Consider the following 16,099-nt stretch of genomic DNA (forward strand, 5'->3'; position numbering starts at 1 on the left):
TCAAAAAAATCTTATCCTACTATAATGCTTGCACAGGTTTCCATGGAGACACTAACTAAAAAAGAAATATCTCTTGAAAGATATGATGAAAACTGAGAAAAAGGTTTTGCTCAAGATATTATTGCTCATTTTACTAAGGAAAGTGAACCAGTATATCATTTTCAAGATCCTATTTCTGGACATATTTATTTTGATATATGTACTAAGTGTGATGACTTTTGGTGGGAACATCATTTTGATGATGATTATTCATTACCTTCAAAAGGGAAAAAAAAGACAAAGTCATGTGAGGAAAGACCCTGTGAACCAAATCTTGAACCACAGGACCCTGATATTGACAACTTCATGTCAGAAAAAAATGACTTTGATGGATATCAAATTCCGTCCTCTTGGATTCCTAAAAAATCACAAACTCCCAAGCAGAAACTCCATCCATACTATCAGAAGTGTTTGGCGATCTTGAAAAAGGAAGTCAAGAAAGAAAAGAAAGTATGGAAACCATTTACAAAATGTGTATTTTATCACCTTCATGCTAGTGGCTAGGCTAGTGATATGTCTTAATCCACTGAGCAACCAATGAGCTATGTTGAATGTCATATTGTCTACATTGGTTCATAACCTACCAATTGGGCAGGAGTTTGTACATTTATTGGGTCAAAAGTGATGGGCATTTTTTAAATGGATTAATGTACTAAACCTCCTTGAGACTTTTGCCTTCAGTTGCACTTTAACTTCCCTAAACTCATTAAATAGGTACTTTACTTTCCTGCTTGATGTTTTAGAATAAAAGTGCCCTTACTATATTATTTTAATTTTCTCCTTATTTATTCATCCTTTATTTTTCTTTTTTGATATTTTATTTTTCTTTTTATTTTTTCACTTCTCGAATGTCACTATTTTTTTTTTTACTTTCCTATTAGTATTATTGATTGTATGCTTATTATAACATTTTAGTATTCTTTTATTTACAATTTCGTTCTCGTTTTAATTTACATATGTATTCACTAATAGGAAATTCATGATTTTATACTATATAACTATCATAGTCAAAAGCATGGATAACTAGGGATAGCAATTTCTAGCACGACCTGAAAACAGGACACGAAACTAATATGAAATTAATGGGTTTGGATTGAGATTTCGCGAGTTCGGATCAGAATCGGGTTGAACTCAATGAACCCGAAAAGAAAACGGGTCGAATTCGGATCAACCCGTAGATGATCCAATATGACCCGATAACCCGTTTACAAATTAAAAATTATTTAATAAACATAAAAATTATTTTATCTAATTAAACTAAGTTATTCTTTTTTTCCAAAGACATTAATCACTTAATCCTAAATAAATTTATTTAACTTGTGTGACATTGAAATTATTATATTTAGACAAATAATGTATTATATTATTTTTTACTTTTATACTATTTTAATTTATTTTATATTTAATTTGGGATAAAACACTTTTACGGTATTTTAATTTATTTTAAATTTGATTTGGGATTATTTATTTAAAATTTTATTACTTAGTTATGTAATTAGTCTGGTGTGAAATTGATTTTATTAGAAATTACAGTGATAAATTAATAAATTAAAATTAAGTTTCAGATAGACCCGCCAACCCGAAATTTTCGGGTTCCGGTCAGATACCCTGACCTGTTTCGGAATGACGGGTCAGATTCGGATCAACGGATTTCTATTATACCCGGATCTCAACCCGACCCGCCAACTCAATTTGGACCCAATTACCACCCCTAAACCAGCAATTTAACAATTTAAACAAATATTAGCAAACCAGAATTTTTGATTAGTTAATATTTAAAAGTATATACCAAATGAACAACGTAACTAACATTCTTCTTTCTATTTTTATTTTGAATAGTTGATTAAATATTATGTGACTACCATTTGCTTCTTTGTTAGTTTTCCTTAAGGAGAATATATTTTTAACATTTAAGATATAGCATACACAACTCACTATAGACTAGCTTTTGTATTTCGGATTAAAGAAACTATAAATTCATAAGAGATGGAGAATGGTCCTAAAATCTCATATTCGACTTCCAAACTCTTTGTTTTCATTTTTTCTTGTAAGGTGTAGATTCTCCTCTTAAAAAAAATAAATTAAAGAGTTTGAGAGTGAAACTAGACCGATTAGACCCGTTTATATTCATTTTGTTCGAAAGATCGGATATCTGATCTCACTTTCGGCCCAGGTGGTGAAAGCGCCAATTCAGACGGTTTAGGTAAGTGACAGGGGATGAGTAATGACTGATGACCTCGTTTGCGTCTGCTTCTCCTTGTCAAGTCTAGCGAGTCCATGAGAAGTGGAAATCTATGTACATGGCTGGGTTAAAACCTAAAAGCTATAAAGGGTCCATCTGCCCAAAGTTTATTTAAAGACAAAACATAAACAATGGCTGTGAAATATCTTCACCTGTAACTGTAAGCAAAAGCCAGGATTTAGTGATTCAAGCCTTTTACACTAGAAAGCGAATTGAGGAATGTGCCATGTATACTAATCTCTCAGCACTAACAACATCCTTCTTCCTCACAAACTGGACAGAATGATTTACAAAGTAAGCATGCATCAGACAAGGATTTTCCATTTAAAGACACCAGCAGATCATAATTGAAGAAATAGAGTTAAAGGGAAAAAAGGTAAAGAAAGAACTTCCAGTGAGAACCAAAGGTACTTCTAAGCTTCTGCAAATTGCATTGCCTGGGCAAAAAGAAAAGTGGGTAAGGGAAGTTCATGGGAGGGGTGAGTTTTGTAATGTTACTGGGAAAAAATTGCAAAACTTCCACTGAGCAGGTGAGGTCCTATGGTCAGTTGGATGCAACTCGGTCTATCAATATGGTCATCGATAGCAACCTTCAATAAGATTAATGTCGAATTCTCCATCATTAGTCTCTCAGTTTACATGCCTTGGATTATTTCAGAAGAGGACACAATCAAAAGCTGCCACCATCCCAACAAAGTACCCAGCGAAAGCTCCATAGCTCACAAAAATTGGCCAGTCTTACAAACAACTTCAAATCATATCAGTGTCAGGGTACAAAGCATAACAAACTGAACAACAAGCTGCAAACCAAGGCTGAACGACATCCAACATTCAGAATCTAATTGCCGAGCTCAAACATACATGGTCAACTACATTTACCAAAACCATTGCAACTAACCTGTCCTAGGAGATTATACTTGGAACAGTAGATCAACACATCACTACATCGCGGAATTATCAGAACCACATCAGGACTACTATGTAAACCCTCATCATCTCTCTGGTGCTTTTCAAGGCACAATTTCACCTGCAAGGTGTAACATTTGTACTAGGACAATGTTAATATGGCGTCTTTACATGAAAAGGCAAAGTGAACAAGTATATCAGAGCCAACACAACAATCTAAGCATGAAAGCTAAGCATCAATTGTTGAATTGTTAACTCAGAACCCTGACTATATCATACAGCTGCATTAACATATCAAGTTCCATACTTTGTTTCAATTTAGAGAATGTAACAAGAGAACATCATTTCAAAGATTTTTTGGCCATGTGATGGTAGACCTCAGGTAACTCTTGAAGTTGTCAGTTGTTTCTGAGTTACTCTTACTACTAAGTTCTTGATGAAACCAACTGTTCATGTACACAGTAAGAAAGAAAAAAGAGAATTGAAACCTGCCACCTTTTGCCAACTTCATTCGGCTACAGTTTCAAACGTTACAAACTTCAATATGTATCCAGAAAAGAATAACTGTTTCAAGTTTCGCTCTGCAACCAATACTTGAATTTTACTGGACAATTTTAAAATTCTTTGGAAAAAAGGCTGTACTAGATCGAGTTTTGTCATTAAAGTGGTAAAAAATCACATAGAGTATCCAGATGAATTATGTAGATAAAAGGAATGCATAACTCATCTAAGTCTCAAATGACCAGGATTAGATAGGAAGGTAAGCCTACCTGCCATGGTCTTTCCCAGCCAAGTGGCATTGGCTAAGTGCGCCAAACCAAGCTCCAATGACAGCTCCATGAGCAGGTAGACAGATCATGTACTCTACAGGTCCACTTGGCCTAACAAAAAGTTATGAAGAATTGCAGAAGTCGAATAACATGAGTATTACTTGTCAATGCTAGAACAACAAAAAGGGAATGAAGTCAGGAAAATTTAAAAAAAAAAAAAACCAACAAAATCACATTATTCTCATACGCTTACTTTGTGTGAGCAAATATCCAGTGCCAGGAAGCCCAAGGAGAACCAAACACAGAAGCCGCTGGGACACACTGTCAACAGCAGAAGTTTTCCGGACCAGGAAATGACTGATTAAGATCTTTATTGCACAGAGGAAAATTTGATGGTTATCTATGATTACTTACAAAATAAAGCAAATTTTACATCAAGTAACTAATTTCCAGCACAGATTTCCCACCTAGTCCATTTGATCCAGGGGTTCACTGAAGCATGAGAGGCAGAATGGCAAATGAGACGTCATATGAAATACTAACAGTAAGCACTGACATCAGAAGAGACCAGCAGAGGTCCTGTTGAAGTTCCTGTAATTAACCACAGAATAAAACCTCAGATCCAGGACACGATAAAAACTGAAAATTATCTCAATTTGTTCCACAAAATAGTTGTGAAGTGTCAAAATAACTCCTGAACTATAATGTCCCAAAAAAAAAAGAAGAACTCCATTTCACTTTTGCTACTAAGGATGTGTATTATTCTGCACGTCTATTTGATCATAGTAATGGCTACTATTATTCAGCCATTTCAGTGACAAGATAGTCTACGATTTGCTATACTCCGTAACCTGGAAGAGCTGTGCTGTACCATGGGATAGACTAGAACAGAGACCATTTTGTCCAACCTGAAATTTAACCTCTAGTTCTCAAAATCATCATAAATAGACTGGAAATAACCAGATAAGTCACATACTGAATCATGGGTGCTCCCAATGCTATAGCTCCAAGTGCATTCACTACCTCCCCTATAAATTTGCCTTCAAAAACCAACATACCTAGAATCCAATACAATGAAAAAGACAAAAAAAAAAAATGTTAAGCAAGCATTGGCAGACGAACATTCAGCTATAAAGCTATTATACCACTAGTGCAGGCAAAGTATTGAAACAGAAGATAGAAAGTTGTGTAAGAATGAGTCCTCAAGTAACATCCTTGTTCTGTATTCAAAAAACCACCATCTTTTTACAGGTACAGGTGCTAAACTGTGCTAACGCAAGTCTTTTCAACCTGCAAATTACTACTAAAAGATACTTCTCAAAGCCTTCAACTTTATCTTTTACTTGTACATCATTAACCTTCAAAAACCCAAATCACTTCATAAATTTTTCAAAAATAACAAGAAATAAAAATAAAGAGCACAGAGCAATTAAAGATTGCAACTTTTGAAATCCCACCCATATAACCAAAAAGTTTAAGTGATAAAAGTTAATTAAATTATATATTTAAATAAAAAAAAAAAGCAATGAACGACTAACCCTCAGGTAGTGCTAATAAACCTCGTACGACAGCTTTCAAGTACTGTCAATTACACATATTAAAACCTCGTTTAATATGTTAAAAAGAAGAGATTAACATGTAAAATCCACCAACAAAAAAAAAAAGAAATTAACCAGAAAAGGAAATGGGATTAGTTGGAATTACAAAGCATTGATTTGGACGATTTCGAAAGAGACAGTACAGCAGAATCACGACTGGATCTTCAATAACCTTCAAAAAAACAAACCAAAAATTAAGAGAGAGAGAGAGAGAGAGAGAGAGAGAAGAGTCAATGTTTTGAAGAAACCTTCAAAGGGGTAATTTCAGACACCTCCGCTGAGGTTTCTAACAATTTCACCAGCCTTCCCTAAAGTTTGTAAAATTCATAAACTTCCCTGAGATGAATAGTAAAGAGATGAATTATTCATTCCCTAAAATTCATAAATCATAGCAAACATCATCATGCTAAAAGAGAGGAATAGTCTGTTTTATTAAATCCTGTAATCATTAGTATTATTTTATTGTTTATTTATGTTATCTAATTTATTAAATATGAATTTTTTAAATGGTAAAATATGTATATTAATTATTTCTAATTTTTAATTATTTTTATGCTTTTACTACTACAACTTATATACGTGTATAAGCGTTATTTATAAAATAAAAGTTTCACTTCCATCCTTAAAGTACTTTCTTAATGTTACTTTTTTTAATTGAACCAATTTTGTTATCAAAATTTTAATCTTACGAGAGGTTTGTATAATTTTACAAACTTTAGAAAAATCTAGTAAAATTATAAAAATTTTAGGGGAGGTTTATGAAATTATCCCACCTTCAAAAATCAAACCAATAATTAAAAGAGAGAGACAGCGTCAATGTTCCCAAGAAACAGAAGAACTAACAGGAAAGAGAGGTCAAACATTATCCCCAAAGGAATCATGTTAGTAAATTGGTTCCGTCAAAATTCGACTCCAGTTCGAGGCCCAACACACCTAACGTTAACCTAGAAGCCACTGCGTTTTATATATATATTTATATATATATATGTATATATATATATGTATGTATGTATATAATATTCCTAATATTTTATAATATATTAATTAAAAATAATTATTTTATTCATTCTTTAAAAAATAAAATTAATATTTTTTTATTTTTTTAAAATCAAGAAGACTTGAGATCGAGTTCAACTCAACTCGAATTTGAAGTCAAGCTCGAACTCAATCTTTATATTGAGAATTCATCAAGTTTGAGCTCGAGTTCGAATTTGATAAAATTAAATCAAGACTCAATTTAATTAAACCCAAAATTCCACTCAACTCATCTTGTTTGCAAATTTGCCATTACATTGTTAGTTAGCCTTCAATTTGAATGGTTGACCAAACCCTCAAATTCTCAAACTCATGACTTAATCCACGACTGCTAATAAGTAATAAGGGAACTCGAATGGAAGTTTCGGCCAAAATGAAGTACATTGAATAATACTACTATTCTCATCAAATCCTTGAAATTGTCCTAAGTTGAAGTTGAAAAAGATGGATAAACGTGGCAATACCTCTATGCCCTTTTTTTTTCCGATTAGAAAATCAACTACATTGTCGAGCAAAGCCTTCCAAGAAAAAGAATATAAAAATGAACACAATGCTTATCACCACCTTGAGATATTTTAGACATAGATTAGATCACATCCATCACTCTTTCACCTTTTCTTTGCGAGCAAATTATCCAGTTGGCCACTAAACTTTTTCAATCATTGAGTTTTGATCACTTAACTATTAAAAGTCTGGTTTTAGCCATTAAAATGTATAAAGTTGAGACTTGAGGTCATTTTGTTAAATTTAATTGTTAAGTTCTCTAATGCGTCTGTTGACGTGATTTTCAAGACAAAAAAAAGAGGTCAATTTGGAAAGTTCAACATACATCTTTTGGATGGCAGAGGGGGGCAACAACCCGTTCCCAAAAACTCCCAACCTCCCTGCCCCAAATTACACTGCCTCAATCGATGGAATCTCCCCATGGCTCAAAGACTCAGCAAGTGGGTGGCAGAGATTCAAGAGAAGGAAAAAATAAAAAGGCCAAAGAAGACGAGAAGGCTTTCATATCTTATGCAACGGGTGGTGGTGCTGAAATTTGGAGTGGAGAGGAGAGGTGAGGGAGGTAACCAGAATGAAAGGTAGACTCGAGGGAGGAGATGGCTATGGATGGTCGAAGTTAAGCACAGGTCCTTCGATTGCTTTAATCAAATATTCCCGATCTGCTATTGAAGCTGTACAGAGTAGTATCAAAAGATAAAAGGAATACAGGGTTGTTTGTTTGCATTGAAATGAAATCATCGGCAGCAGCGTAATTGCAGAGAGGGGCAACAACCCATTCCCAAGAACTCCCAATCTTCATGCCCTAAATTACACTGGCCTCAATCCAAGGATCTTCACTACTCCCCCAAGGGATTAGCAATTTAGGGTTCAGTCCAGAAAACCCCCTATGGGGAAATGAAATTTGCTGGCACGGCTCTTGGTGGCGTTGAGTTTGGTCCTACTACTTCCTCTAATCCAAGCTGAGCTTCTTCCATTTTCTTCTCTCTTGTAGTTTTTCTGATACTCTGCCTTTTTTAGGTTTATACAATAAGAAGAAGAAGATGCATATTGAACTTCCTAAATTAACCCTTTCTTTTGTCTTGGAAATTGCGCTGACAGACAGACCGGCGAACTTAACGACTAAAGCTAACAAAATAGCCTTGAGTCTTAAGTTTATACATTTTAGTGGCCAAAACCAAACTTTTAATAGTTGAGTGACCAAAACTCGACGATTGAAAAAGTTTAATGACTAACCGGGTAATTTGCTCTTTCTTTGCCATAGATCCAACACAACACACCCATTTAACCACAACAAATCAAGAGATCCAGCACATACCATAGCATCTTAAGATAGTTCTAATTCTAAATTTCTATCTTTCTAGCAGCAAAGACAGGCACATATAACGTTTGGACTTTTGAAACATCAAAATATACATTAATTAAGATAACAGAAATTAATCCTTCTTAATGACGTTTTCACGTGAACAATTTTAAGCTAACCATGATGTTAGTATTATATCACCAATAACACTTAGATAAATAAGGGATTTTTCACCAAAAAAATCTCTACGTCTTTCGTGAACACATTTTTCAATCAACTTTTTACCTTACATATATCAAATCGTTACAGTACGTTCTCTACAATAATTTCAGAAAATTACAATCCAAACATGACATTAGGTTAATCATATAGCCAGACATTCACATCCCAGCAATCTCAAAAACAAATAATAGAAAAACCCAACAAAAGATTCCATGGATCTGCTCGGAACTTTAACAAATTCATCAAATATCTAAAAGCACATGCAGTTTCCTAATTGCTACTGCGTTTTGACCTGTAAAGCCGTATAAGTAAGACCGCGTTTGAGCCTTCTCTGACCGAAAAGACACGAAAAAAAAAGGGGGGTTGACACTTGACCGTTATTCCAGTTAACACATTAGAGTACTATACTTTGTATGCCTTAGAAGAAACGCGGCTCTTGTATTCTTTAAGAAATAAATCCACCACGCATATTGGCAAGCCCACCCCGCAAGTTGTTGTCCAAAACCCTAATTGTCTGTGATTTCCTTTCATTACTATACATAATTAATTCAAGAAAAAATTGCAACAAAGTAAGCCCTGTCCAAAAAAAAACATATATATATATATATGGTATTGATATTGGTTTATTTCCCCTCCTGATAAATACCCCTGAAAATTAATCCCAGCACCTGAAGGATTTGGGCAGTTGCAAAATTTTGTGCATTCTGCATTAGCCCTTTTCGTTTCTTCACTTTGTACATCAAGGAAACAAAAGCAATCCTCAGAAGCAATTGAAACAGAGAAGAAAGGAGAAGAATATTGTTGAGTGAAGCAAACGAATGGAGGAAAGAAATACTACTAACAAAGAAGAAGAAGGTTGAAGGAAATCTTGCGCAGCAGAGGATCATCATGTTGGAGAACAAATATGGAGATGGGGTGGCATGGAAAAGAGGTGCAATGCTAGGGAAAGGAAGCTTTGGGTCTGTCTATTTAGCAACTTTGAAGAAGCCCAGATCAAAATATAGTTGTTTGCCATCGGTTATGGCTGTGAAATCAGCTGAGGTTTCTGTTTCAGGTTCAATTCAGAAAGAACGCGAAGTTTTGAGTAATGTCAAAGGTTGTCCTAACATAATTCAATGCTTTGGTGAAGAGACTACCACGGGGGTGAATGGTGTCATGGTTTTTAATTTGTTGCTCGAATATGGCTCAGGTGGAACCCTAGCCGAAAAGATCAAGAAATCAGGGGGCAACGGATTGCCTGAATTTGAGGTAAGGTGTTATACTAGGTCTATCCTCAAAGGGTTGAATTTCATTCATGAGATTGGTTATGTTCATTGTGATTTGAAGCCTGAGAATATTTTGCTTGTGCCCAACAATGCTGGAGGTGGGAGGGCTGGATTCAGGGCAAAGATAGGTGATTTTGGGTTGGCTAAAAGGGTTAAACAGTGTAAGAAGAGGAAATTAGAGCCTTACTGGAGGGGAACGCCTACTTATTTGTCACCTGAGGTTGTGGGAGATGGTGTACAAGAGCAACCTAGCGATATTTGGGCTCTCGGATGTATTGTCTTAGAGATGTTGACGGGAAAACCTCCATGGGATGCAAAAGAGGAGCAGAATGCTGAGGATATTCTGAAAAGGATCAAGAATGAATTGCCTCAGATTCCTAGTGAATTGTCTAAGGAGGCAAAGGATTTTCTGAAAGGCTGTTTTGTGAAGAAGGCCATGTATAGGTTGACAGCTGAGATGTTGCTGAATCATGCGTTTATGGAAGGATTGGTTGATGGTGATGATGATGTTGAAGAAATTATTGAGGTTGAAGATATTAATGGGATTGAGTCTATACTGGTAGTATCTGAAACTGATGATGATGAGGTCATTTGTGGCTATGTCTCTGATGAGTGGAGCTTTGCATCAGAAGATTGTTCAATATCTTATTGGTCTGAAGGAGATGAAGGGGAGATTGAGGATGAAATTGTATCTCAAATCAGTGAAGAGCAGAAACTGGGTTTAGAACAAAGTAACGGCGTAATAAGCTCCACTGAAGAGGCTGGACTTGATCATGCTACTGAAGCATCATTGCAAATTCCCTTACCGATCCCGCCAAGCACTACACAGCAATATCCAGTTAGTTTTAGGATTCCTGCCGGAGTCTAGGAACATTATGGATTGATACAGAGTCCAATTTTGTAGCTAGTGTTCTTTCTGATTATTTTTAGTCAGTACTTGCTGTATCAATTACCGACATACTAAAATATATTGAATTAATTCTTTTTCAAATTCCTTGCCATCAATGTACGGTACAAGTTTCAATTACACTCCATTATCATAATAGTCATGTCCAGAAGAAATTTCAGATCACAGCGGTTTGGCCGGTGATATGATCATACTTTGCCCTTGTGGAACTTTTGGAACTCCTTTTACTGGCTCACAGTCATTGGCTTCATTATACCTTGTTCATGTATATCTGAAGTTTTGTCATAAATAAGTTGCATTTGCTTTAACTTGTGTTAAAAATGCATCGGGAAGAAATTGAGGTTTCTTACGCATCTTCTTGTAGTTAAGAGTTTTTCCATCAAAGTTTAAAATCTTCAAATCCTGCCTTCAGCTTATTAGAAAAAGAATTGCTGGCATGGGTGTTGAGGCGAGTTTGCATAGAGGAGTTATTACACGAAAGTCAGAAACCTGATGTGTCCTGGTATACAAAACTCTTCTAGTCCATGGCAATAGGCTAAATATTGAGATCCTTATTAACTGGTCTATAGCAGCTGCAATTGCGCTAGTAATCATACTTAGTTGGACTTTCTTTATCAGCTAACCGTCTACACTGGACATTCTAGCTTCTTTAATCTGGTCAAAACTTCAACTTGATCTACCAATATGTATGTTTGTTGTATGATCCCAACGGTTTAGGAAACTTAGGTGAGTTAAGACTTTTCATTACTTAAAAACAAGCTTCCGTCAAGACAGAGACCTCAGTGTAAGGGAATCTACAAATTTTCATGATTGTTCCAGAATAATCTTAGTCTCTACAAGTTACAAGAGATCGGCAGACATCACGAACGCCTGCTTTCAAGTACTGTCATAGTCCTTGTGATATACTCCCCTTACTTCATTCATCTGTACTTGGTTACCTTTGCCCACCACCATCTATTGCCTTCTGCGAGTTTCCTGTTCCCTCCCATGCATGGAGTGCAAATATGTAATGGATTTCATGAGTAATAGCACCAGTTACATATTATTAGATTGACTAACTATATGATGACATTGCATTTGCATAGCATGATAAGATTCTGGATCTTGACATCCGTGGCTTCAAAGTTCTGTGAGATGCTAAATACACCTATATGCATCAGAATATGGCAAGCCAAACTAATGCTCTTGACATAGGCAGATTAGAGTGAAGTATCATTTTCCATTCTGCTTGAGAGTTAAAATGTTCCTACATTCTCAATGTTTGTCCTAAGATGGAAACAGCACTAGGTTTCTGACCCTTGTGACTTGTTAGAAGATACTGTTGTTGATTGTAAGTTTTATGTGGGAACCCGATAACTGAATGTTTCCCTTTGTTTAAATTAAGTATAGCTTTCCATAGATGCTGCCTAGAAATCACTCTGCTGCATTAGTAATATGTAATGCAAAATCTTGACCTAGGAAGCTTGCTCATAATAAGTTTCATCTCTTGCTCTAGTACGTATACGTTATCATGACACAACTAGAAATGACTGAACATAGGAGTAAAATCATTCTTTAACAATTCTGGCGATCATTGTTTTCTTTTGCTTTTTTGGTCCCTTCCTTTTTCTTTCGTTCTCTTTCAGATTTTGGGACATCCATTTCGAAATTTATGATTCTAGCTGAAGAGAATGTGAGGTGAAAACTATGATCAACCTGTTCTTTTGCAACAGTTGAACCAATATTCTAGCTTTCTGCACTTCCATTAGTCTTCTATGACTTCTGTCAGGCCGGAGGTGGCCAAACTGGCCATAGTACTAACCCACCCTCTTCTTGTTTTGCAGAGATGGACAACTTTTTTCTTAAGAATAATATTTGCACAAATAGCATACCGCAATTGTCCAAATGGTTAGTGTTTTCAGACTATATTGTTTCCATGAATGTAACCATGTCTACAAGTACAAGTAATTTCCTCTCAAGGAAAATGTCATGTATGCAGCAATATATTCTGTTAACTCTCGAAGTTAATACCCTATTTGTTTCCAAAAAAATCAGCGGGATTCACCAGAACCATACTCTAATTACGTCTCCTGGCTTATCATAATCTCTTCAGTAAGTGTACATCCCCAAGTACCTAAAATCTATGAGGACAATCTTCAACAATTTTAGGCTAGAAAAGTCAATACTGGGCTTGAAAGCAATCAGAATCTCACCCTGGGCTTCTTCGTTATAGTGGCATGATAAAGTGGACCCCTTTTCTGACACTGACCCTTTAAAGTGAACTACACCATATATTTCCACGGCCCAGGAAATCTAGCTGTTTATCCTCAGCAGCATGAATGACTTTCTCGACTCCTGGAATATCTCTATTTGTATTTCGTGTTCAATGTGTTTTCAAAGTAGAATTAATGTATAGGTTTATATGGATAAACATCTATTGATGTATACTAAAGATCCGTATATAGATTTACCCAAGTACAATTACTTAGTATTACATCGTACCACGAGCTGTGGATCGGAATGAAGTTAAGAGTGGGGTTTTATTCATTAGTGCGTTTGATAAAAACTGAAGTATGAAAATTAAAATCTGAAATCTGAAATTTAAATTTATTAAATTATTAAATTGTTAAGTACTAAATTTGATATATTTGATTGTATTTTATATTAAATCATAAGTAAATAGTTCATCACTTATTTCTATGAACAAATTAAACCTATAGAATTCATGCCACTTAACTAATTTAAATGTTCAATCAAATACGTCTAAATATGTTAAGATTTGAATATACTAAATTTAAGTACTGAATTGAATTATCAAACAGGGACTAAGCTGGACTTCAAGTGGATTAAATAATACAAATTGCTCTGGAACAACTATGCTACTGGGATTTTCTAGTTTTCACATAATTATGGTGGCTCTGAGAATACATGTTCTTTAATTTTTTTTTCCGGCCTTTTAGGCCCGTGGTTAAATTATGTCCCAGATTAGGATGTTGCTATAGAAAGTTATACAGTATTACCACTTGCATCACAAACTGGTCACGTACTTTTCAATCGGATGAAACATTTGTAATCCCTGATTTGGATGTGTCCATCAATAAAAAAGTTTTGTCTTTTAGTCTTTATAGACTATGGCTAGGAGGCCCCACATGAATGGGCTGGTGGTTGGCGCCTCTTCCTCGGGACCGTCAGGTCCTGGGATTGAACCTCCGCAGCAACATCGGCTTTTCCGTGCATCTAACGTGCTAGATCTGGTTGGGGCGTTGAGCCGGGCCGAAGTGGGATTAGTCGGGCCGCCTTTACGGACTTGACCCGGACACCCACTCCGTTGACAAAAAAAAAAAAAGACTATGGCTAGGATTTTTGACCTAGATCATCAGGTCATTCACCTGTTGCTGATGTGAACTGGGCATTTGCCGGGGCACTTCTCATGTTTTCTTTTAAACACTTGACCACCGGAGAGGTCCAATTCCCTTCTTTTAGGGGTGAGTATAAATCGGTGCGAACAGGTTTACCGATCGATTATGAAATGAATTTGGTAATTTGAAACCTGTAAGGTGGAATTTGGTACGAAATTAGTGTGAATTGAATTCATTAAATTCGACTATGGTGCAGAATTGATAATTAGATTCTCAATTTGGTAACAACCGATCTTGAATTCAAATGAGATAAAACGGGATAGGATATCATTTTACCACATTCGTTTACTGGATTAATTTACCACATTATATGTTATATAGATAAAGGCTATAATAGTAGATATTAGATAGTATTATCATATACCTATTCTCAGTTTTAATTCTTTTTTAATAGTAGATATTAAATAGTATTATCAAAAATTCTCAATTTTAATTCTTTTTAATTTTTTTAGCAATATAAGTTAGAAAAAAAGCATGACAATGGTGAGAATGAAAATCTAAGTTACATTTAGAGTCAAATAATTATTTTTCATATTAAAAAGAAAGACCCGAACAAGCAATCTTTATGACAATTAGTACAATTTATTAGTGAAAAGTTAAAAATGTTAAATGATTTAGTTGTCTCAGACTAAAAATGACATAGTTATAAGAAGATGGATTAGTTTAGACATTTGATTTTCTAATGGCAAAGATTCTTAAAGTTGCCATTTGAAAATGTAGCGTGTATATGTTAAACTCCATAAAGTTGGTTACAGATGAGGATGCAATATCTTGGCAAGGTATTAAGGTCAACCTCTCATGATTTTTATCGTGGTACACAATATTGGAGTGTAGAACAAGCATTTCTACACATTCATTTGGCTTATTAATTTTGTGATCATAGTTTGTACATGTAGTAAAAAGATAAAAATTAGTGGCTGAAAATCTTATTCATAAGTTGTGCAAGAATGATTCAATACTTCGTTTTAGTCGGTGAATAAATCTCTATTTTCTAAAAATCAAAAGTGACACTCTTGGTTGAAAATAGTAAAAGAATTGACTTTAACTTGTAAATTGGCTTCTCTCTCTCACACTCTCGTGCTCTCACTAATATTCAAAAACACAAGTCACAATTAATATACAATTTTAGCAATCTTTTGGGTGATTAATAGTTACAATTTACCATTTTTAGTTTAGTTAGGCCTTTTAGTTGATGCAGAATGTTCTTTTTTTGTCAGGCATTTCTCTTTGAAGCTAAATTTTATAAAAGAAAGTAATAAAACTACATAGAAAAAATATAAAGGAAAAATCTCTACTTCAATGAAAAGTTGTAAGATATTTTAATAATATATTAATGAAAGAAATGTATGATTTTATTAAATATGTGAATATTGGAGGAAATGGTTGACCTTTTATGGAAATGCGATTTGAAAGTAATAAAATAATATATGATAACTTTTAATTGTAAATGACAAATTTATCCAAAAGAGATTTGATAAATTATATGGTGACCAAATAGTTGAGCAAAATATAACCACAAATGTCAGTGACAAACTATTTAAAATAAAAAAAAGGGTACATGGACAAATAAAATTAACTTTGTAAAAACAATTTTCTATCAAACATTTTTCATAGTTTGTATCACAAAAATAAAAATTAGAAAGTATTTGAACTTCTTCCAAACTAAAATTTAAAAAAAAATTCTCAAAACACATTAGTCAAAATGTAACTTAAAAAAAATTTCTAAAGAGTCGAAGTAAAATATCTATGAATCTAAATAAATATTTTTAATTGTATAGTTGATACATTTTTGTTAATATCTTCTATAACAAGCTAAAGCCAATAATTGTAAATCTTCAGTGCGTATAGTGTACACCAGACCAGTCAGATATGTATAAGGAATGTGAATTTCTTTTATTTATAACCTCTTTCAT

The 16,099-nt window shown here is 34.5% G+C and overlaps 1 protein-coding gene, 1 long non-coding RNA gene and 1 pseudogene across 2 annotated transcripts; 1 reads left to right on the plus strand and 2 right to left on the minus strand.

The window, feature by feature from the left end:
* Window positions 1–2,361: 2,361 nt before the first annotated feature.
* LOC113699680 (uncharacterized) lies at window positions 2,362–4,855 on the minus strand (annotated as a pseudogene).
* Window positions 4,856–4,933: 78 nt separating this feature from the next.
* On the minus strand, window positions 4,934–6,016 carry LOC140010805 (uncharacterized). Its single transcript, XR_011817958.1, has 4 exons — window positions 5,804–6,016; window positions 5,662–5,727; window positions 5,496–5,538; window positions 4,934–5,315 (listed from the first exon to the last, which is right to left on the minus strand). It is a non-coding gene; the product is annotated as an uncharacterized lncRNA (long non-coding RNA).
* Window positions 6,017–8,910: 2,894 nt separating this feature from the next.
* Window positions 8,911–10,908, plus strand: LOC113698582 (mitogen-activated protein kinase kinase kinase 20-like). The gene has a single exon (XM_027218451.2). It carries the CDS (start codon window positions 9,505–9,507, stop codon window positions 10,747–10,749), a length of 1,245 nt encoding a protein of 414 aa, XP_027074252.1. The 5' UTR covers window positions 8,911–9,504; the 3' UTR covers window positions 10,750–10,908.
* Window positions 10,909–16,099: the final 5,191 nt, after the last annotated feature.

This window comes from Coffea arabica, chromosome 7c (genome assembly GCF_036785885.1).
Source record: "Coffea arabica cultivar ET-39 chromosome 7c, Coffea Arabica ET-39 HiFi, whole genome shotgun sequence".
Taxonomy (NCBI): domain Eukaryota; kingdom Viridiplantae; phylum Streptophyta; class Magnoliopsida; order Gentianales; family Rubiaceae; genus Coffea; species Coffea arabica.

Excerpts from the sequence above, each read along its gene's own strand:
- LOC113698582 (XM_027218451.2), top strand. The coding sequence starts at position 9,505 with ATGTTGGAGAACAAATATGGAGATGGGGTGGCATGGAAAAGAGGTGCA.